At 46.1% G+C, this 23,428-nt stretch overlaps 1 protein-coding gene across 1 annotated transcript; it reads right to left on the bottom strand.

Moving 5' to 3' along the window:
* Positions 1 to 239: 239 nt before the first annotated feature.
* On the bottom strand, positions 240 to 22,225 carry ZBTB14 (zinc finger and BTB domain containing 14). The gene is made up of 3 exons (XM_089678087.1): positions 22,083 to 22,225; positions 3,568 to 3,627; positions 240 to 2,347 (listed from the first exon to the last, which is right to left on the bottom strand). Exons 2-3 carry the CDS (start codon positions 3,568 to 3,570, stop codon positions 992 to 994), a joined length of 1,359 nt encoding a protein of 452 aa, XP_089534213.1. The 5' UTR covers positions 3,571 to 3,627; positions 22,083 to 22,225; the 3' UTR covers positions 240 to 991.
* Between the last annotated feature and the right edge of the window lie 1,203 nt (positions 22,226 to 23,428).

Genomic DNA, 23,428 nt, shown 5'->3' with positions numbered 1-23,428 from the left:
TCTTTCTAAAACATTTTAATGTACTATTGAATATCAATACACACACTTTTGTGAGCAAGCTTGAATATGTTCAAAGGAGAATAAAATAGCTTACAGTTTTCAACTGAATTGACTACATGTTGTATCTTCCCAAAATGCTCAAATACCCCCCATCCACCTAAATTAAAAAAAAAAAAATAGGAAGGAAAACAAATATTACAGCTATCACATAGGGTAACAAAGCAAGTGAAACAGCAGAATTGTGGCTGTTTAATAATTTGGCCTTTTTTATTTATCATGGTGCTATTTTGCATTAAATGTGGATGTACTCAAAGGAAAAGCAACTCGCTCTACTACATAGTATTTATTGCTTCACTAATATAGACTCACTGTATTTATGTTCCAATTTATGTTTGTCCTCAACAATGTAAACAGATGGGTTAATACAGAGCCTTCATTTAATTCAAACAAAGACCAATGTAAGAATTTACTAAACTTCACAATAAGAATAATGGCAGTTATCTAAAATATCTCTTGCTGGGTTAAAGTATTATTTAAATGCATAACAGGCATGACTAAAACATAAAAATACACACATAAAGAGGTAATCTATAAAAGTAATGGTGTTACAGCAACCAGATTCGAGGCGGTATGAGCATGTTCAGTATGGCTGCATATTTCCTTTGCCATGTGCCATAGGCCAAACAATAAAAAGGAGCAGTCACTGTAATTTGTGCAGCTTTTTTTGCAGTCTGGTAAGACAGGGACAGAATGTTATAAGCAATAAGAATCAGTGAGGATCTTTGACGCAGAAGTTTTACTAGTGTCTGCTTTTTTAATAGGAACTATGCCAGGGCAAAGCCTTTCTATCAGCCATTTAAAGATCGGAACATAAAATATAAAAATTTGATTGGCTGTTATGAACACCCTCACTTTAATGATTTACGGCAGCTTGTTATCAAGGAAATATTAAATTACACACACATATATATATATATTTATATATTTTTTTTTAACTGCAAGCAATAGTTTCAAGTTGCTGTTCTGCTTCAGCAGCCATAGCTGCTGCTTGTAATTGCTCTGTTTCACTTTGAATGGCATTACTTGTCACCTGTTTGCGCTGTTCGCTATGCATATTGTTTTCATGACGTTTTAAATCAGAAGCCTTGGCAAATGCTTTTGGGCATGAAGCGCAAATAAATGGTTTCTCGCCTCTGTGTCTTCTCTCATGGTCTTTAAGGTGGGATTTGTGTTTAAATGCTTTATCACAATGGTGGCATGCAAATGGCCTCTCATTACTGTGTACTCGCTCATGCTTCTTGAGATCTGGGGCACGGATAAAAGATTTGGCGCACACTTCACAACTGTAGGGCTTGTATCCTGTATGAATTTTCAAATGCTCCTTTAGGTGTGCCTGTGTGGTAAAAGCCTTGGCACACATTTCACATACAAATGGTCTGTCAGCTGTGTGCAGCTTCTCATGCTTTCTCAGACGAGCCTCATCTGTAAAAGTCTTCCCACAAGCTTGGCATGCAAACTGCTCCCTATGACCATAAAGCAAGTACTCAAATTTCATATCACCTGTCGTTGTCCATGCCTGTGCTTGTTCATCTTTTACTTCATTAATGCTATCATTATAAGTTAGAGCTTGAGGTGTCTGTGACCCTAAATCCTTAGGTTCAGTTGTCTCCATTGTCTCAACTTCTTGACCATAACAATTGACTTTTCGCACTTCTTCACTTCCTAATTCTTTTAGAATGGCCTCTTGAACTCGTAGAGTAGAGGTAGGTGATTTTTCTTCTTCGTGGCTCTGAGGAGTTCCTTCAACTGTGTCATCTGAAGGACTATCCTCATGATCTCCAATCTCTTCAACTTCATCATCTTGATTGTCATTGGCCTCACCACCTGGACGACTTATCTTTAAGCTGGTTTCATAAGCATATTTATTTTTTGGAGAAGAAGGGTTTTCATCTGAGGTGGAAACATCACGTTTTTGAGAGCATAATTTATCCAGAAATCTTATACCAAGTATTTGGCCTGAGGACATCATTAGATTCACATCCTCCTTTTTAACTGCAATTTTAGCAGTGTACATATAGTTGAGGACCTCCTCAAATATGTCAGACCTCAGGAAATCAATTTCTATGACAGAGGAACTATCAACTTCCAGCTTCTTGAAAAGTTTTTTAAAGTATGTACTGCAAGCAGCAAGTACACACCTATGTGCCCTAAATTTTACATCTTCAACCACAATAGCAATATCACAAAATTCACCTTCAAGTCTTTGCTCATTAAGGGTCTTTAAAAATACAGTTTTATGGTCATCATCATTATATTTCAGCGTCTCAGACATGCTTATGAAAAAATCCTGAAGGGAAAGTAGAAAAAAAATGTATGTTAGTGAAAACAAATACCAGGGTTATTGTACCTTAATAAAACTATGAAAATCTAATTGTTGGTGGCGGGAAAAAGTATATATAATATATATATACACACACACACACACACACACACACACACACACACACACACACATACTTTTTAAGATACTAGCAAAAGTGTGCTAATTTCAGAACAAGTAAGTTTGTGCAGCAGAGCATTGTGAGCAGGGGGCTAGTTGATTGGAAAGAAGACAGGGTGACTAAGGCACGAGATGGATGGAAGGCACCATGAGCAAGGGGTTGAATGTCCAGATGTCCAGGCAATGGGGGAAGTGGGAGGTTAAGTGGCTGAGGAGAGATGCACTGTCAGAGGGGGAGGTGGCCAGAAAAGGATGTGCTGCTAGTGAGGGGGTGAAATGACCAGGGAGGGGTAAAGTGGCAGGGAAAGAGAGCTGTTAACAGGGGGACAAAATGTAGGTGTGTTATAGGGAGACCCTACAAGCTAGGGAAGGGGGAGATTTTAGTGGAAAAGAGTAGAGGATGTGTTATAAGTGTAATGTGGCAGGGTGTCCAGAAAAAGATGTGCTTTGGTGGAGAAGTGGTCAAGAAGAGATGCTCTATTTAATGGGGCCAGAAAGTGAGGTGGTATGATTCCGGGCTGCTTCCTGCTTTCAGTCCTGATGACAGGCATCTGAGGAATCTGCATGCTCGGATCATCAAGGTTGTCTGAAACTCCCTGTTCAAGCTCAATGCAGACTAGGATCATCAAGACTGTCTGAAACTTCAAGTCACTCCAGTCAAATGCTTACACAGGGCTTAGGACTTCCTTATTGTTGGCACAGTTGGGCCAAGCACCAAGCACCAGTGCTGTCACATGAAAGAAAAGTGCGTTACAAGCCCCTCTATACCTGGAAATAGAGTGTCACTCAGCAAGTTTAAAAAGAGTGTCAGGGGAGTGAAGGAAAGCTATGTAAATGCTAAATGACTTTCAGTTCTTGGTGAATGACTTTGATTTGAAACTAAACTACTCACAATACTCCCTTGAAATCTTAACACAACTTTACAAAGGTTTCTATTTATTTTTGGAGAGAAAGTCATCCTGTAACTTGTAATTATATCACACACACACACAAACACTTTTTAAAAAAAGGGCCTACTGTTTTATGAAATAATAATAATAACCAAAACTAGCAATAAAATAACATACCATGAACAAAACAGTAGTTGTCCTTAATGAAGACTGGTGATTCAATGTTAAAAGGATCACCTGAGTGGAGAAATACAACAGTTAAAGAAAAGGAATTTAAATGTATAATCTTAACAAAAAAAAAAAAAAAACAACATAACTACACATAGTAAACACATCTAAGATTAAAAAGTGTATTATTTTTTTAAAAAAGGTGCAATTTATCTCTTGACATTTTTGATGGTACAAATAATAAACCCCTATCCATTGTTTTCCCACTTTTGTTAGTGTCTGCAAGGCAAATCAGAAGTCATAAGAAGTCTTGTATATCGCACCCAGAAAAACTCAATAAAATGATCAAATTCAAGTTTGGCGTAAAAAAAAAAAAGGGATTTTTTTTTTTGTAAGGCACCTTTAAAATCCCTTTGTCTGAGTTAATTGACGGACACAGCCTTTTCTTATTCTTAACCATAGGGATTATAGTGCCATTTACAGGAGTAGGACACTAGGCAGAAAAAGAACACAGCACCATCTAAGGGCAGTCCTAGCTGCTATAAAACCCCTCTCTGCTATACACAAGCCAGTTAGTCACAAAGCAGTACATGAAACCAAGTAGAGGGTTGGATGCTGTGTCTGTCAATGAACTCAGAAAAAGGGCTTTTACAGGGAGTAACAAAAAAAAGCCAGTTTTCTCATTTTTGACCATAGGGACATCCCAAGCAATGTCCTAATGAGGGATTTTCAACGGAAAAAAACAAACAAACAGGGAGCAACCAGGCAAACATGCCAACCACCCAAGGAAACCCCCCCCCCCCCCGGGGGAAACAAAGCAGCTCCAACAGCGACAGCTATACCTTGTGGCCAAAGTAAGCATCCAAAGAGGCAGCCCAGCAATTGGTAAACGTATGCACAGATTGACCAGGTAGCCACCTTGCAACCCTGAAACAAAGACACTTGAGTGTGCCGAGATGGGGAAGGGAGAATCCCGCCCCGGAATGATAAAAAACCTGAACAATGACCTGCCGGATCCCTCAGGAAAGAGTGACAGGGTCTGACCATGAGCACAGACAGAGAATCCGACCCATGGAAAGAAGCCTAAGCAGACAGGTCTGCATGAGCCACCCCAAGCACATCCAAGGAATTCAGCACAACCTCCTTAGAGTGAGAAGGTCTTGGGCACAGGGAAGTGAGGATAATGTTGTCAAACAAGTGGAAATCTGACACACAGCACCCTCGGAAGAGGGACACAGATGGAGAACCCTTTCATACCTGTGTAGAATCCCTAAGAAAACCTACAGGATAAAGCCGCCAGCAATGACACCCGCTGTGCAATAGGGAAGATGACCAAAGGGACAATTGTCTGAGACAGCATGCATAGGGAAATATCCTGAAGACTCCAAGGAGAGACTTCAGGGGAATCAAAAGAACCAAGTGTAGGTCCCACAGTGGCAATTGAGAGCACAGGGAAGGTGCCATATGGCGAACCCTGAACATGAAGGGCAAGAAACAAGGAGTGCATGGACAAGGGATTTGGAAAGATCACCAGGGCAGAAACCTGCCCCTAGATGGAAGACAAGGTAAGCTTTCGTTCAATGCCCCGTTGGAGGAGACTAAAACCCAAGCCACCAAGGAGGAGCATGAATGGACACCCAGAGCCTAGCATCAGGAGATGTAAGCCTTCCAGGTGCAAAGCAAAATCTCCAGAGAAAGATACGATTTCAATATAGTAGGGAACACCAAACCTGACAATCCTCGACTCTCACAACCCGGCTGTCAATAGCCATGCTGCCAGGCCAGAGAAAATACAACAGGATGGAAGATCGAGCCCTGATACAGGAGGTCATCACAAAGGGGCAGCTGCCAAGGAGCATCCACGACCTGTCGCACCACATCGACAGATCTGAAGGGACGAAGCCAAGCTGGAGCCACCAGAAGGCCATAATCCCTTCAGCCGTTACCCTGCGTGGCAGGCGAGAGAATGGCTTATAAGGAAGAAAATGAATAAACTAGGCATTACAGATAAAACAGTGCTACCAGTGCATCTGTTACATCCACCAGAGGGCTTGCGCTCTCACACAGATCGCAGCACCTTCCTGTTGAAACAGGACACCATCGGGTCCATGTCAGGGGTCCATTAGTGCAGGCAAATCCAGTGAAACACATATAGGTATAGGGCTGCACCCCTTATTCCAGCATCTTCCATCTGAGGTAATATGCCTGCCGAGCTCTCTATGCCAAGGAAGTGCATGGCGGAGAAAGCAGGAATGAGCTGCTCTGCCCACCGCAGAATGTGGGATGCTTCCAGCGCTGTCGTTGCATTCCACGTGCCAACCTGAGGGTCAGCATAGGCCACCGTGGAAACATCGTCCAAAGGAATCCTGACCTGGATCCCCTCAGACAGTCCATTCAGTGCTCCACAGACAACCTGATCGTCTGCAGTTCCAGGACAATGATGGGCAGGCGAGCCTCTATTGGCCTCCAACGGCACTGCATCGATCCCAGATCCCCATCCAGCAGAAAGGAACTGTCATGCCCACTGTTCCACCAGAGGAGTGTGACAGATCTAACCGGGACAGGGGCTTTTGGAGGGGATTTTAGGCTAGTATATTGCCTACTGACCATGGGTCCTGGCACCTGAGGGGGCTCTATTGCTTAAGAGGTGTTTGCCTGGGAGGACCTTTGGAGTAGTTTTACTTTGGATTCCAGTCAATGTGTCCCCGAAGTACACAGACTGAAAACTGGAGGACCAGGACAAAGGTCTCCCCTTCATAGACTCAGAGAAAATGCTAATACAATCAGCTTAAAACAACCCGATGCTGAAGTTTCTTGTTGTAATCTGTTTATTAAGTGTGATGTGTTACCGTTGTGTCTTTTTTCCACTGTTAACGGAGTCATCAATTGTTTGTCTGTTGGCTAGTCCTCCTGTAGGTTCCCATGTGATGGGATTAGTCCTTGTGTCAACTTGATCTCGTTACCTAATCAGCGTGGGGAGGTTTATCCCAATGTGTAATGTTTGTTTTTATTGTTCATGTGGGGACTGCAACTATTTTTGAAGTGTATAAAAATCTGTATTTCTGTTCAATAAAGTAGTTCCAGTTTCAGCTAAGTTACTGTCATCTAGTTCTTGGGTGCAATGCACAGCTATAATACCTTGGTCCTGTGTCCCAGCGGCGAGGAAGCAGTTCTCTGATGGAAGCACCCATGTGGTGTGCAAGGCAGTCCCATTTGGTTGGCAGCAGCAGGATGCTTCCTGCAGTCTGGGACATCCAAACCACCACCGGAATCTGAGGTCCAGTTAGCAAAAGAGGAGAGGTACAGATACCAGCCACCATGGAAGAGGAATTCGGAAGGAGGCTGCAAGAGATGCAGATGAAACACGGGACCAGTGCCAACGCAGGCGCTGCTGGGATGGTATGACTCTTTCCGCTGGCAACTCTGGAAGGAAGAGCTAGACTAAGAGCAGCACTGCCAGGGAAAAATTCTCCTCTCCATCCAGAAAAGGTACTGATTGCAGTGTGAAGTGCTGGTGCAGTTATTGGGGAACAACTGCACGAGGAGTGGACAGCTTAAGCGGGAGGTCTGGGCAGAGATGCAGCTGGACGGGAGCTTCGGAGCCCTCCTGCTGGCATGTAGCCCGAGTGAGCCCCTGGACAGCGGATGACAGCCTGACGGAAGACTTTGGCTACGGCGACTTGGGGTTGTTGTTCTGGAGGCTGTCAGAGGACCCTGACTTTGGGAGTGAATTATGTATTACAGAGACCAGATGCTGAACATCTCGGAAGTGCTCTGGGCACAGAAATATTTGGCGTTTCTAGCCATTCAGGAATGGGAGCTGGAGATCGCCAACAGCTGGCTGCCAGATCCTGCTCAGCAGCAGGGCTGGGTTCCCTTTGCCTGGGACTATCGGGAAGTACCAGCCAACAGCTCTGAAATCCAAGCTGAAGTGTGAGCAATGGGGCAGAGTAACAGTGTGTTTTGCTCACCTCCATTCGCAATTATAGAAGCATTGCTCTTATGGCAGATGCAGCAAATGTGGACTCAGCTTGCCGAACCTGTTTCTGCACAGGATGAACTTGGATGGAGAAATGCATCTGTCCAGCCAGCAGCCAGATGAGGGTGCAAGAGATAGAGCAGCTTGCTCGTCTACCCAGTAGCAGTTGAAGGACCCGGGAGAGAAGGAAGCTGTCCTCCCTTCCCAGCCACAGATCCCAGAAAGCATGGATTTGTTTGACTTTTCATCAGAGAATGTAACATTTACTGAGCTTCCAAAGAAAAGTGCTGGCAACAGGGCAGAGCTTTTCTAGACTCTGCCCTGCACCGGTAACATCTACTGAGTTCCAGGGACAGGAGACACTGAGACTATCTTCAGCCACCAGTTTTAGAGACTGGAGATTTAATAGACTTTTCTGCTGAGGAGGCACAAACCAGTGAGCCTCCAGAAGAAGAGTTGGAAATGAGGTAGAGCGCTGCTGACCTTTACCTACAACAGTCGGTGGCCCTGGAGGATTTGTGCGAGGACACCAAATTTTCATTTTACTTCCCAGTGGAAGAGCTGGCACCAGAGCAAAGCACCACTGACCTCTACAGCACCAACAGAACTTACGGAGCTCCAAGGAGCCAAAACGAACAGCCCTTCTCTCCCACAGCAGGCCAATACAGTGGAACTCCTAACCCCAGCAGAAGCGCTGGCAACAGGACAGAGGATCTACTACCTTTGCCCAACACCTACAATGACACGGGAACCTTAGGGAGAAGTAGTCAGCATTTCATCTCCCCAGCAAAGGTTCAAGGATCCGGGAGAGGAGGTGATCGTCCTCCCTCCCCAGTGACAGATCCACAGTCCGGAAGCGGAAGATTTCATCCTCCCTCCCCAATAGTCAACCAGAGTAGAGGAATCTGTCTTCCGTCCACAGCATGAATTCATGCACCTGGGAAAGAGTACCAGAGAGATGTCGTCCCAGCAGCCAGATGAGGGTATGGGAGAGGAGCTGGCTGCTCCATCTCCCCCGCGGTAGATCCACAGTCCGGAAGAGGAGGTGGTCATCCTCCCTCCCTAGCGGCAGTGTAGGGACTCGGGGATGTCCAGCAGATGGAGCAACTGGCTCATCTCCCCAGAGGCAGATCCACAGTCCGGGAGAGGAGGTAGTAGTCATTCCCCTCCCCAGAGGCAGATCCACAGTTCGTGAGAGGAGGTGGTAGTCGTCCCCCTCCCTAGCGGCAGATCCACAGTCTGGGATAGGAGGTGGTAGTCGTCCCCCTCCCTAGCGGCAGATCCACAGTCTGGGATAGGAGGTGGTAGTCGTCCCCCTCCCTAGCGGCAGATCCACAGTCTGGGAGAGGAGGTGGTAGTCGTCCCCCTCCCTAGCGGCAGATCCACAGTCTGGGAGAGGAGGTGGTAGTCGTCCCCCTCCCTAGCGGCAGATCCACAGTCTGGGAGAGGAGGTGGTAGTCGTCCCCCTCCCTAGCGGCAGATCCACAGTCTGGGAGAGGAGGTGGTAGTCCTCCCCCTCCCCAGCGACAGATCCACAGTCTGGGAGAGGAGGTGGTAGTCCTCCCCCTCCCCAGCAGCAGATCTACAGTCCGGGACTGGAGGTGGTAGTCCACCCCCTCCCCAGCGGCAGATCTACAGTCTGGAAGAGGAGGTGGTAGCCCTCCCCGGCGGCAGATCCACAATCCGGGAGAGGAGGTGGTAGTCCTCCCCCTCCCCAGCGGCAGATCCACAGTCCAGGAGAGGAGGGGGTCGTCCTCCCCAGCGACAGATCCACAGTCCAGGAGAGGAGGGGGTCGTCCTCCCCAGCGACAGATCCACAGTCAGGGAGAGGAGGGGGTCAACCTCCCTCCCCAGTGGCAGTGTATGGACTTAGGAGTGCAGGAAGTCATCCTTGCTCCACAGTGGGAATCTGGGAGTCCAGGAGATGGAGCATCCCACTCATCTTCCCAGCTGCGAATCCACAGGCCAGGAGTAGAGGAAGCCGTCCTCCCTCCCCAACAGTCAGCCAGAGCAAAGGATGTGGGGTCCCCGGCTGAAGCACTGGTAACAGGGCAGAGCGCCGCTGGCCTCTGCCCAGTACCTACCGTATCTTCATGGTTTCAGGGAGTTGGTGCAGTCGGCCCCTCTCCCCAGCAGCAGACCGAACCCCGGAATGGTAAAGACCTCCCAGCTGAAGTGCTGCCCGAAACCTACCGATGACAATTCTTCCCTGGGGCCAAGAATGGAGATTATGTGGATCACTCTGCCCAACTAACGCATGTTCACAATTTTGAGCCTACCTCTGAGGCAGCTGGTTGTACCGGCGAAAGCAGTCAGGAATGGACTGATACCACACTCCCAGGCCTCCCAGGGAGTTCTTGACCGATCTCCACGGCATGATAAGTACTATTATACAACTCCAGATGCTCCTTTGATGCTTTCACTCCATACTTTGAAAGAAGTACTTCTTGCTGGTTTTCTGATATATACTTAAAAGGGACTGCCTATATTGCTCATTTACACTCTACCTGATAATACAGCTCTGCTAACTTTGGAAGAGACTTCCTTTAAGCAAATATACACTTAAGGGGACTGCCTTGCATACTCTTGTGCTTTAAAGGGACTGCCTTATTGCCATTCAACTCTGTACAATATGTTTTGCTTTCAATGCTCTTTGATGCTTTTATCTCACCAATTTTGGAAAGAACTTTCCTCGCTGACATGCATATAAAGGCACTGCCTACATGTTTATTGCATAACAACATTCTGTCTACTTTGGAGGAGATATCCTTGCTGTTGAGTACTGTGCATCACTAAGAGAGTGATTCCAACTCTGTTCAGTCACTATCTATACCCCTTTGCTTGACCAAAATTGAAGAAGGTTTATCCTTAAGATCACCATTATTATCCACTTATACCAGGAATCCCCCATGGATGGGCCCTGGATAAGGAAGTTATACACCAATGTACGAGGGAGGTCTCTCTGGCTTATGTTTCCTCCCTTGTATGGTGTCCTTAACACTAGACACCAGAGGAAGGTGAAGCCATCACGCTTACAAACAGCTTATTACCAATATCCTCCTCTGGACTACATGTGTTTGATGACCTATTGCCTGTATCTGTATATTGTCTATCCCTATGACATGATTGTCATTTTAGTGTAAGAGGGAGGTTCATACATTTACAATACCCTCCCATGGATTACACTAATCTATGGGACTTCCAACAAATCTCCTGTCTATGGTGATCCTGTCCTGGCAGAGTTGTTATATATGTGATCAAAGAGCATATTCCCCTTCTAGGAGACAAGCAAATAATCTAACTGTGCAACCTTGTATATGGAGTATATGCATTATATTCATGAAAAGAGTTATCATTATCAGTTTACAAATGGGTACTCCCTTCTGGGGGTTACATTTGGGATCTGTGGAGTGTGGTATGATTGTTTTCTCTTTTTTGTTTTTAGAAATATCTATGTTGAATAAAGAAATGACTGTGTGCCACTGACCACCAGCCCTTTTGAATTTATTCCCTTTTTTACAAAAAACACACTTAAGCAAACCCAATATTCTGGTTCAGTCGAAAACTAGTCGGATTTTTATGCAGTTTGTACTTGTGTTGGTGACTAGGGACTCTCGGTTTACTTATTTATATTATTAATTTTTTTTGGGGGGGACCTTGAGGCTTCTTGAGGTGTGCAAGGATGTGGGGTCCCCAGCTGAAGCACTGGTAACAGGGCAGAGCGCCGCTGGCCCTACCGTATCTTCATGGCTCCAGGGAGTTGGGTAGTCGACCCCTCTCCCCAGCAGCAGACTGAGCCCCGGAATGATAAAGACCAGACAGAAGGTCCACAACCTCTGCCCTACCGATGACAATTCTTCCCTGGGGCCAAGAATAGAGTATATGTGGATAAACTATTTGGGTTCACTCTGCCCGACTAACGCATGTCCAAAACAGAAGGGGGTTGGGGACCTGGTTAGTCTACTTTTGAGGGGAGAAAAATGTGACAGACCCAACTGAGACAGCAGATTTTGGATGGGACTGCAGGCTAGCTTCTTGCCTACTGACCATGGGCCCTGGCATCTTAAGGGGCTCTATTTTGTGTGACTAGGAGGACCTTTGGAGTAGTTTTACTTCAGATTCCAGTCCATGTCTCCCTGAAATACACAGACTCTGAGAACTGGAGGACCAGGACACCGATCTGGGGTCTCTTTGCCCAAACCAGCATTGACTGCTTCAACTCCCCTCCTAAACTCAAAGCAGATGTTAATAAAATCAGCTCAAAACAACCTGATGCTGAAGTCTCTTGCTGTAATCTGTTTATAAGGTGTGATGTGTTTACTGTTGAGTCTTTCTTCCACTGTTAATTGGGTTACCTATTGTTTCTGCCTGTTGGCTAGTCTTCCTGAAGGTTCCTACATGATGAGAATAGTCTTGTTTCAACTTTACCTTGTTACGTAACCAGTGCGGGATGTTTAACCAATGTGTAATATTTGTTTTTATTGTTCATGTGGGAACTGCCCCCATTTCTGAAGTGTATAAAAAAACCTGTATTTCTGTTCAATAAAGTAGTTCCAGTTGCACCTAAGCTAGTGCCATTTAGTTCTTGGGTACAATGCCCAGCTATAATACTTTGGTCCTGTGTTCCACTGGCAAGGAAGCAGTTCTCTGTGGAATTTCCCAGGCGGTCCGTCACAAGGGGTTAGAGATGTCCCAATTAACAGCCAAGAGATCAGAGTTGCCATCAGAAGGAGGTCCTTGTTGACTAGTCCAGTGGAATCTAGATACCCAGGGAGGTCCACATGGATAGGATTCTTCTCCACAGAGCTCCTGGAAGGGACTGTGCACAAAACTGCCTTGAAGGCAGACCCCATAAGACCCAGAGTCTTCCTGCAAGACCGCAGTGAGAACCGCCTGTGAGACAAGAGCAGCTGGACTGCAGTCGAAGTTGCCAAAGTTTTGCCATCAGGAGATACATCTTGGCCTGCTCTGAGCCAAGAATCAGGTCAGATCTCCTCAATTAGGTCAGAGCAGGGTCCTTGAGTGCAAGACCACTCCAAAGTCTTGCAGGGAGTTGATGGTGAATCCTACGTGGTCCATCAGCATGGCCTGGGAGTCCACCCAGGAGCAGGTCGTCCACAGAAATCATGGCAATCCCCCATTGTCTTAGCAACACCAGGACTGAAGCTGGCACCTGGAGAATATCCAGAGAGCCAAGACCAGTCAGAGGGTAAACACAACAATTTGATTACATGTGACCCCCTACTGCAAATTCTGTAACCGCTGAGATCTCTAGTAAATGAGAACGAGCCAGCATGTATCAAAGATGTCAATGGAGCTCAAAAAGTACTCTTATGAAGAGAAGCCACCACCAAATGATGGATGCCACCGTGAACTGCTGTACCTTCATGACGCAATGTTAAGGCCTGTAGGACCAGGAATGGGCAAACCCGTCCTTTTGAAGAATCATGAACAAGATAAAAGTAAAAACACACACAGAACTGGCCCAGGCTGGGACTATCACTCCCAAGCACAGCAAATCCTATACCCCCCCTATACAGGGCCCAACGGTGTGGTGGTGCAGGACAAGGATTGGAGGGAATAAATTCCCCTGGCAAATAAGGAAGAAATTGTTGCCATACCCAACCAGTATGCGGCCCACTTGACTGGGATGAGGGAGTCCCACAACTCAAGATTACCCCCCCACCCTGAAGACAGATGGGCGCAAGCCTTCAGGTCAAGGAGGGTGAGCTCAAGGGCTGGATTAGACCTGTGGGTCCAGTAGCACATGGCACCACTAGAGGCTGATTCCTGAGTCCAAGGGCCCCGCTAAACAAAGTACTCTTGTAACAATACAGGAAGGACCAGATTTCTGACGCGATTCCTTCCTCTCTCTCTGCCCTATGGAGGGAAGGTACACATGCCTCCCGTGATATTCTTAAAAGATTGTACAAGGTAGACTCGAAGAGACATCCTCCATGGAAGGACATGTCAGCCAGGGCCTTGTTAGAGGTCTAGATACACAAACAATAAGCCAAAGACAGGAACGGAAAGGAACAGGAGGCGCCAATCTAAGTGCAGTGTGTTACTGTAAAGTTCAATATATAGGAATAAAATCAAACACTCACAAGAACAAGGATTGAAAACAAGCTCATCTGGTTTTGTATATATGACCACTCTAATCCCTCCTGCAGGGTACCGCCAAGTCATGCCATAAATTTCAGCTGGATGGTGAAGCTGTAGGTGCAGAGGAGAGGATCTTCCTTTGGGTGTAGAGGTGTGATGGAGCCGATCAACGGCATCTGTCGCCCGGAAGCCGCGTTACCAGCGCAGAACGCACCAGCGAAAGTGACGTCACTGGAAGTATCGGAGGGTCAGATGTAAGAGATGCCAGGAACCCAGAAAACAGGCTATACTCCCAGAGCCTCTAGCTCCTTCTACTGGCCCTTGATCAGCTCCATCACACCTCTACACCCATAGGAAGATCCTCTCTACTGCACCTACAGCTTCACCATCCAGCTGAAATTTATGGCATGACTGGCGGTACCCTGCAGGATGAATTAGAGTGGTCATATATCCAAAACACAGATGAGCTTGTTTTAATCCTTGTTCTTGTGCGTGTTTCTATTCATATATATTAAATGTTACAGTAACACACTGTACTTAGATTGGTGCCTCCTGTTCCTTTCCTTTCTTTGTACACATAGTTGGCTTTGCTCTATAGGACAGATGCTGCTAATTATGCCTATTTCCAGTCAGTATCCCAGAGACTTTTTTACAGACTTTATTTACCATTCATGGACATTATAGATGTGTTTATTATGTTTATTAATCATGCCAATCTGAGCATAATTATACCATGAGTCTTGTATATACGTGACACATTTGTTCTTGTCACTTCCCCTCTCCATTGGAGTAATTATACCTCTGAGCCCCAGATCTTCCCCCGGAAACAATAAGACAAAAACCCGCAGAAGCACCACTTCCAAGACAGAGAGCTCGGGACAAATGGTGCAGCCTCAGATGCATGCCAGATGTGCTTCAGGACCTAGACCAACTGATACCTCAGATCTACGTACACCTGATTCACTCACCCGATGGTCAACAATGCCACTGAACTCAGGACCATACAGTAAGCTGGGACACCAGGGCCGTGGCCAACAAATTGCAAAGTCGAACCCACCAAGGTAACAGAGCGGGTGTCTGGATCCACCCTGCAGGATCCATAAAGTAGGGAGACTCCCCCACTGGTATGATGGTCATTTAATCCAACCTCAATATTTGAGGAATAGTGACAGGGAAGGGGCCACATCCCCGAAGAGGCTCTGCAAGGGTGGACATATTGCAGCAGCTAGTGAGCGTGCAAAGGCGCCCGGTGGAACAGTGAGACAGTGTCTGTCCTCCAACAAACCAGGCACAGAGTGCAGATGGGCTCAAGAGAAAACAAGGGGGAGAACCCCAAAATAAACAGGTGCAGCAAGTGCCCACAAGAATGCCCATCAAAGCTTACAGCCTTGGTACATCCCAGCCGTACAAGGACCCAGACGCAAAATACCCACCCTAATGCCAATATAAGGCGTGTATGAAAAGGGCAGTGAAAGAAAGGAGAGCCCCAGGCACAATGGCCAACATGTAGAAACTGCCACACTGTTGCACAAACACGGCAGTTGAACCCCTACTCTAGCAGCATAATACCAGCTCTGCACCGGGATCCAACCATGGCAGAGTACCATACCATGGACAGCATATCAGCCCTGCCCACGGGAGTATGGTGCAGGGCCACCCACACAACTCCCATGTAGCACAGACAGACACTGAAACACTGTTGAAGGGAGACAGAGAAGGGCACACCCCAGAGTAAACATGGTAGCTTGAGGGCTTTGTGCTGGTTGGCCATCCTACTTACATCATCCACTACAGCTCAACTTATGCAGGCAAGGAAGAAGTACTGCCCCCAATGCGCCTCCAGCTGACAATAGAACACACTGAAATGACAGCAAGGAAGGGCTAAGCCCACAGTTAAAATGGTAGGAGAAATTCTCTGCTGCAATAGGCCTCAAAGCCCCAGCCTAAATTTTCTGCCAGCCTGACTGCACAGGGACAAGGTACACAGTGCCTGCTGGACTGGGGGGGGGGGGGGGGGGTGGCCATAACACGATCCTGCCACAGCAATAAATGTAAAAAAAACAAGTGCTACATCCCCCTGGCCCCAGGGGCGTGGTTCCCCCACCACATGCAGTCAACCCAAGGAAGACAAGAGACCGCTTACAGTACAACACTGGGGAACTAGCATACCCCCACAGACTGAGACCAGGAGGCTGCCCACCCCACTGGTATAGCTACTGGGCACAGGGGTGGACAATGGATGCCCAATCACCATATTTCTCAAACACCCCAGCCCAAATATGCGGACACCAAGTGCCAACAGCGATGGGGGGGGGGGGGGGAGAGATACAAGAGCATAGGTTTTGTAGGGGAGGAGGAGAACCCAATGCCCCACACTGCGTCTGGGAAGGGAGCGGGCATCTACTTACCAATCCAGAGGAGCGTGCAGATAAAGTTCCCGTGACAATTCCTCCTCTTCACTGGAGTGGGGGGGGGGGGGTTGTTGGCCAAGTTAACACGGATTCCAGAGCCCGGCCATGTGTGTCCCCTGTGGACATTTAACTCACTGGCCACCCACTCCTGGATGGGGCTTGTTGCGGCTGACCCAGTGTGGAGTTAAAGGTCTGTACGCACTTGTTGGCCAGATTGGGGTGACCACTAGATCATGAACATCAGCCCATTGTCCAGCCCGGCTGTTGATTAAAGATCTCCACAGAAAAAAAATCCCAGGAAAAAAGGAAGAATGAAAAAAGGCTATGGAACCAGAGATCCCAGCAAGGAACTATGTCTGTACTTCTGAAATGCAAGGCAGAAATGACTGGCTTCACTATAGCAAAGAGGGGTTTAAACACTTGAAGACCAAGCCCTTTCTGGCACTTTTTGTAAAAATCAGTATTTTTTCTAAAAAACTTCTTAGAACCCCAAACATTTTATATATTTTTTTAAAGCAGAGGACCTAGAGAAAAAAAAATGGTGGGTGTTGCAATTTTTTTATGTCACATGGTATTTGCACATAACCCATTTTTTGGTAAAATCCAAAAGATGATGTTACGCCAAGTAAATATAAACCAAACATGTCATGCTTTAAAATTGCACACACTCTTGCAACGGCAACAATTCAAATTTTACTATCTATAGGTGACACTTTAAAAGCCTTTACAAGTTACCACTTTAGCTTTACAGAGGAGGTCTGCTGCTAGTATTACTGCCCAGAACCTGATGCCTCATGTTTGGGACAATCTTTTTCTTTTTAATCACTTTTATTGCGGTCACAAGGAATGTAAACATCCCTTGTGACAGCAATAGGCATGCGACCGGTACTCTTTATGGAGAGATCTAGGGTCAATAATACCTCAAATCCCTCCTCTGCTTTTAAAGCATTTGATAACACCGAGTGGTTCTGCTCTGTTTGGCTCTATGATCAGCAGGCAGAAGTGCCAGCTGGTTGATCAGGTGTCCTGGTGGGACAGGGCAGACTGTTAAAGCCATGGAAGGTGGGGGACATCCCCTCCTGCTTGTAATAGCAAGCCAGCAGCTAGTTAGCTGCTCGAATTGCTTTTACAAGAGAGCTGACCGTCGGCTCTAAAAACGGTACCGGGATGATGCCTGCAGTTGAGGGCATCATCCTGGTATAACCACTTGAAGTGCAACATATTGGTACATCGCTGGTCATCAAGTGGTTATGCCAGCTAGGACTGCCTATAAGCAGTTTTATGATCTTTTCCTGCCTAGTCTTCTACTCCTGTAGGTGGCACAATAAACCCCACATACGAACATAAGAGAAATAAGGTTAGTAAGTGCATGAATAGTTACAAATGTAGCAGCTCTTTGTTCAACAGCAACCAACAACAGTGGTAATATGCATTGTGTAGAAAAAATAACTTTCATTTAAAAAAACTGCAAGAAATGCATGCATCATTATTAAAGAAACCCCATCACCATACACATTCTGGGCTACGTGATGGGGTCTCTTTAAAGCTCACTCCCCAACCCAGTTATACTCCCTTTCAAAATGCTCCCCTGTCCCACCTTCTATCACTGCACCGAAAAATACCAGCTGCTTCTGGATATCGTGGAGCACATGACCTCCTCTTAGAATGCAGGACTAGTACTTTGCAGACAATCGATAGACCTGAACATTGCCACAAGATGGAGATTACATCATTGCCCCATGTTGAATCTAGCACCAGCTGACAGATATTTTTTACTGGCTGCAACAGAAGGAGATGCAGGGAAGTGATGAAAAGGTATAAGGTGACCAGGGGGTGAGACCCTTACACTTTACCCTGATAAAGGTGAAGGGACCTCTTTAAAATGAAGAATATATAAACCCAACATTTCATATTCCTGACGTGCTTGCTGTACCATGTTATTGAATGGAAAAAGTATCCTGTTCTCTTTGTATTGCTTCCTTTGTGTGAAGTTCCTGGTGTTACTGCCAGTCCCTCTGCTTTCCTAATAAAAACTGACCACATTAGGCATGAGAGAACATGGTCAGTTCTTCAGCTGAGCTGAGAACTGAACCTGTTGTCCAATGATCAGGCTTGTCCTGACACACCCCTCCCCCCCACACTCTCAATCAATGTATTGCTGTTTCTCCTCCCTTAGCTCTTATGCAGCTGAGAACAGAGGGGATGTTATCACTTATGTATTTAATAAAGGAAAATGTATTTAATAAAAGGGAATATGTATTCATAATGTTTTTATATCTATACATAAATGTTTTGCCTTTCATTTCTATTTTAAACTGCATTGGTTGTTTTACAGAGTGAAGGTTTACAATCACTTTAACAGCAGCAAGACAGAAAATTCACCTAAGCCGGCAACTCAGTCACTTCTTCATATAGAATCTTTATTGGCACACAGTAGAAAATACAGAATCCATAAATGATAACATGTTTCGGCCAAAGCATGCTATGAGGAAGGCTTTGGCCAAAACACGTTGGCATTTATGGATTCTGTATTTTCTACTGTGTGCCAATAAAAATTCTATATGAAGAAGTGACTGAGTTGCTGGCTACAGTCAGGTCCATAAATATTGGGACATCAACACAATTCTAACATTTGTGGCTCTATACACCACCACAATGGATTTGAAATGAAACAAACAAGATGTGCTTTAACTGCAGACTGTCAGCTTTAATTTGAGGGTATTTACATCCAAATCAGGTGAACGGTGTAGGGATTACAACAGTTTGCATATGTGCCTCCCACTTGTTAAGGGACCAAAAGTAATGGGACAATTGGCTTCTCAGCTGTTCCATGGCCAGGTGTGTGTTATTCCCTCATTATCCCAAGTGCAATGAGCAGATAAAAGGTCCAAGGTTCATTTCAAGTGTGCTATTTGCATTTGGAATCTGTTGCTGTCAACTCTCAAGATGAGATCCAAAGAGCTGTCACTATCAGTGAAGCAAGCCATCATTAGGCTGAAAAAACAAAACAAACCCATCAGAGAGATAGCAAAAACATTAGGCGTGGCCAAAACAACTGTTTGGAACATTCTTAAAAAGAAGGAACGCACCGGTGAGCTCAGCAACACCAAAAGACCCGGAAGACCACGGAAAACAACTGTGGTGGATGACCGAAGAATTCTTTCCCTGGTGAAGAAAACACCCTTCACAACAGTTGGCCAGATCAAGAACACTCTCTAGGAGGTAGGTGTATGTGTGTCAAAGTCAACAATCAAGAGAAGACTTCACCAGAGTGAATACAGAGGGTTCACCACAAGATGTAAACCATTGGTGAGCCTCAAAAACAGGAAGGCCAGATTAGAGTTTGCCAAACGACATCTAAAAAAGCCTTCACAGTTCTGGAACAACATCCTATGGACAGATGAGACCAAGATCAACTTGTACCAGAGTGATGGGAAGAGAAGAGTATGGAGAAGGAAAGGAACTGCTCATGATCCTAAGCATACCACCTCATCAGTGAAGCATGGTGGTGGTAGTGTCATGGTGTGGGCATGTATGGCTGCCAATGGAACTGGTTCTCTTGTATTTATTGATGATGTGACTGCTGACAAAAGCAGCAGGATGAATTCTGAAGTGTTTCGGGAATATTATCTGCTCATATTCAGCCAAATGCTTCAGAACTCATTGGACGCCGCTTCACAGTGCAGATGGACAATGACCCAAAGCATACTGCAAAAGCAACCAAAGAGTTTTTTAAGGGAAAGAAGTGGAATGTTCTGCAATGGCCAAGTCAGTCACATGACCTGAATCCGATTGAGCATGCATTTCACTTGCTGAAGACAAAACTGGAGGGAAAATGCCCCAAGAACAAGCAGGAACTGAAGACAGTTGCAGTAGAGGCCTGGCAGAGCATTACCAGGGATGAAACCCAGCGTCTGGTGATGTCTATGCATTCCAGACTTCAGGCTGTAATTGACTGCAAAGGATTTGTAACCAAGTATTAAAAAGTGAAAGTTTGATATATGATCATTATTCTGTCCCATTACTTTTGGTCCCTTAACAAGTGGGAGGCACATATGCAAACTGTTGCAATTCCTACACCGTTCACCTGATTTGGATGTAAATACCCTCAAATTAAAGCTGACAGTCTGCAGTTAAAGCACATCTTGTTTGTTTCATTTCAAATCCATTGTGGTGGTGTATAGAGCCACAAATGTTAGAATTGTGTCGATGTCCCAATATTTATGGACCTGACTATATATTCCTACACTTTTACAGCAGGCGTTAATTTTTGAAATAGAAAATTTACCCCCAGTTCACAGTAGAACGCGATGCAGGCAACCCACGATCTGTGCGCACATTCAAAATGCACTGCTGTTGCGATCTGCAGTGAGTGTCAGTACAATATAACTGACATCCCGAACACAGGTCAAAAAATGCAGTGATCCGATTGCCATAAGTAGTGTATGTACCAGGGGCGGACTGACAACTCATGGGGCCCCCGGGCAATAGGGGATCATGGGGCCCCTGTGTCCTTGCCCAAACTCAAAAAAGCCTATGAAAAAGGTACCAGGGACATCTCATGGGGCCCCCTATTGACCCCGGGCCCTCGGGCAGTGCCCGAGTTTCCAAATGGTCAGTCCACCCCTGGCATGTACTACTTGTGGTACAATGCACTGCCATTTGAGCCCATTAAAAAATGAATGGGTTCAAATCGTACTGCACGGAATCTCATAGGAATAGAGTGCACATTCCTGTTTGATTCATAGTGTGAACCTTGGCAAAGACTACATTAGTGCCACCAACTACCCCCTACTGCGAATGACAGGGACAGGAATCTGTTAACTCCTGCAGGTGCTTCTGCCATCTGAGTGGCTAGCTGCAACTGCCAAACATAGTACATTTCAATGACAGGTCAGCAGTGGCTGCAGCTATCTGTGGCATTTTATTTATTACAGGTACTTATACAGCGCCGTCACTTTGCGCAGCACTAAATATATATATATATATATATATATATATATATTAGTACATTCACATCAGTCCCTAACCCTCAAGGGGTGTACAATCTAAGGTCCCTAACTTACATTTATACATACACATACTAGGGCAAACTTAGAGAGGAGCCAGTTAACCTACCAGCATGTCTTGGGAGGGTGGGAGGAAACCGGAGTACCCGGAGGAAACCCAGTTACTGTTGGATGCAGTGTGTGTGCATCCAGCAACGGTCACCGCAAGTAATCACTGGCTGTGCAGACAACCAGGGATAGGTACAGATGCCAACCCATCACTGAAATGTACAGGGCGCAGCTAGCCGCTCACAGATGGCAAAAGCTCCTGCAGTAGATCAGCAGATTCCTGTCGCTGTCATTCGCAGCAGGGGGTAGTCGCTCCTGCAAACCTAAGCAGCAACATCAAGTGGAAATAAAAGAATGGCTATAGGGGAGAAAAAGTAAAAATCAAAGGGAAATTGTGGCTTCCAAGAGCTAAAGCTTTTATTTCAGTCATCCTCAGACAAGTAATGGAAAAAATAGAAATGGTTAACACATAAAGCTGTAGAAATGATAAAAGAAGCATCATCAGCTCAGTTATGAGCGGTTCCTTTTACAGCTCTAAGGTAGCGCCGCTCACACACTGGAATCCAACCCCCTGAGCAGAGCCCGGCGTAGTCACGTGACCTTTCCTCGCTCCATTACCATCGATGCCGCGCAAAAAAATACAAATCGCGCGCTCCCAGGTACAAGAGAAGCTCCCGCGCGCACACTTCCCACACGAACGTCCGCCATGACACCCCCCGGGCGCATGCCCAACATCACCATCTTTCTTCCCAGCCCGAAGCCTCCCGCAGACACCGGGCTCTACCGCTGTTATTTACCTAAAACGACGTACGTGCACGCCTCGGTCATTTTTACAGCCAGCCATGTGAAGAGCAAGCACAGGGTATGAGCACCCCTCACTGCAACGAGAGCGCGCCACAGAGCCGGCCCTTGTACACCCCATTCCACTGCCCACCAGTCCTTTCATTCATTGCTATCCCACGAGGTACTCACCGTGTGTCTGGCCGTGAGGAGGTTTATTACAGAGGATATTAGGGTGTAATTAGACCAAAAAAGTGTTTGTGACTCGTGCACGTCTCTGCACCTCCTGCACGAGCAATATGGTGGCTGTGTGCATGCGCCGTAGGAAGTGGGCGCGCCGCGCAAGCACGGAACTGCCCAGTGTTTTAGGGGCGGCACCGTCGCTCTTGTGTGCTTTTCGAGGCTCGTAACAACCCACCAAAGCAGTCAGTGTGTAAGGCCTTCGCTCGAGAGTATGCTTTTATTATAGTACTGTTGCCGTTGCTTTCACGCATTTTTTTTTTTTTTTTTAGCATGCATAGAGATTTGAATGTGCGGGTTCGCGGATGGGGGGGAGGAGGAGCACGCTGGAACTGCCAGCGGGGACTCTGAGGGAGGCGGGAGCGCTGCGCGGGCACTGGCTGTGGCGTTCTCTAGTCTTGCGCGGGAATCGTGACGCCGCGTGGACTCTCCTGTACGTGACCTCCGCAGGCGAGGGGGAGCCGTGCACAGATCTTCACCTGTCACTGCCGTGTGTATGTTCCTGTGCCAGGATAAGGAGTACACATCTACCGGGCTGGCAGCCACCTCACACTGATAAAGGGACTGTATTTCAATGGCAAAGTCTAAAGTGAAAATGAAGAAATGGCTGAACGTTTCTTGTCTGTTTGCTTCCCCTTCTCGTGGAGTTGAACATTGGCAGGCAGGCTATACACCAGTAGATTGCCAAATGTTCCAGTAATAATCATGCACACGTTTTTACTGCTGCTGCTGTTCTTGGCTTTTGATGTTCTTTTTCTATAGCCCGTAAACCCCCCAGCATGTTATCCTATGTGTCCCATGCACACAGACTGTAATCGGCTGTGGCTGGAAGGAAAACCCAGGACTAGTGGCTTTGCAGAGGAGTTTTTTAGCTGTAATAATCTAATGCTGGAAAACGTAGACCGCGGCAAACCAGTGTTTCTGGACGGTCAACTAACAAAAAACCGCTAATATAAAAAGCTGAAAACATGTTAACATGACTTTACACAGTTAATGTTACCAGTGTTATTAAACCGCCCCGCGTGCATGGAGCCTAAATATACACAAGCTGAAACTTGAACTTGTTTTTGAATAATGAATATTTGGTCGTGAAAGTAAACGATAGTGCCATCATGTAATGACTGAATTTTGAACGATAAATCATTCAGTGGACATAATCAGTTTTTGCTGCAAAGTGAAACAAAAAACAAGAAGCGCACCAACCTTGCGCATTACCTTAAGTAACAGAATTTATTAATAAAAGATAGGTACTCACAAACAGCGAATAAAATCAGGCATGTAGTCCTCAAAGGGACTTC

Source organism: Staurois parvus, unplaced genomic scaffold (genome assembly GCF_062004578.1).
Source record: "Staurois parvus isolate SC_StPar_1 unplaced genomic scaffold, SC_StPar_1.0 ptg000015l, whole genome shotgun sequence".
NCBI classification, from domain to species: domain Eukaryota; kingdom Metazoa; phylum Chordata; class Amphibia; order Anura; family Ranidae; genus Staurois; species Staurois parvus.
This window is presented reverse-complemented; position numbering and strand designations above follow the sequence as displayed.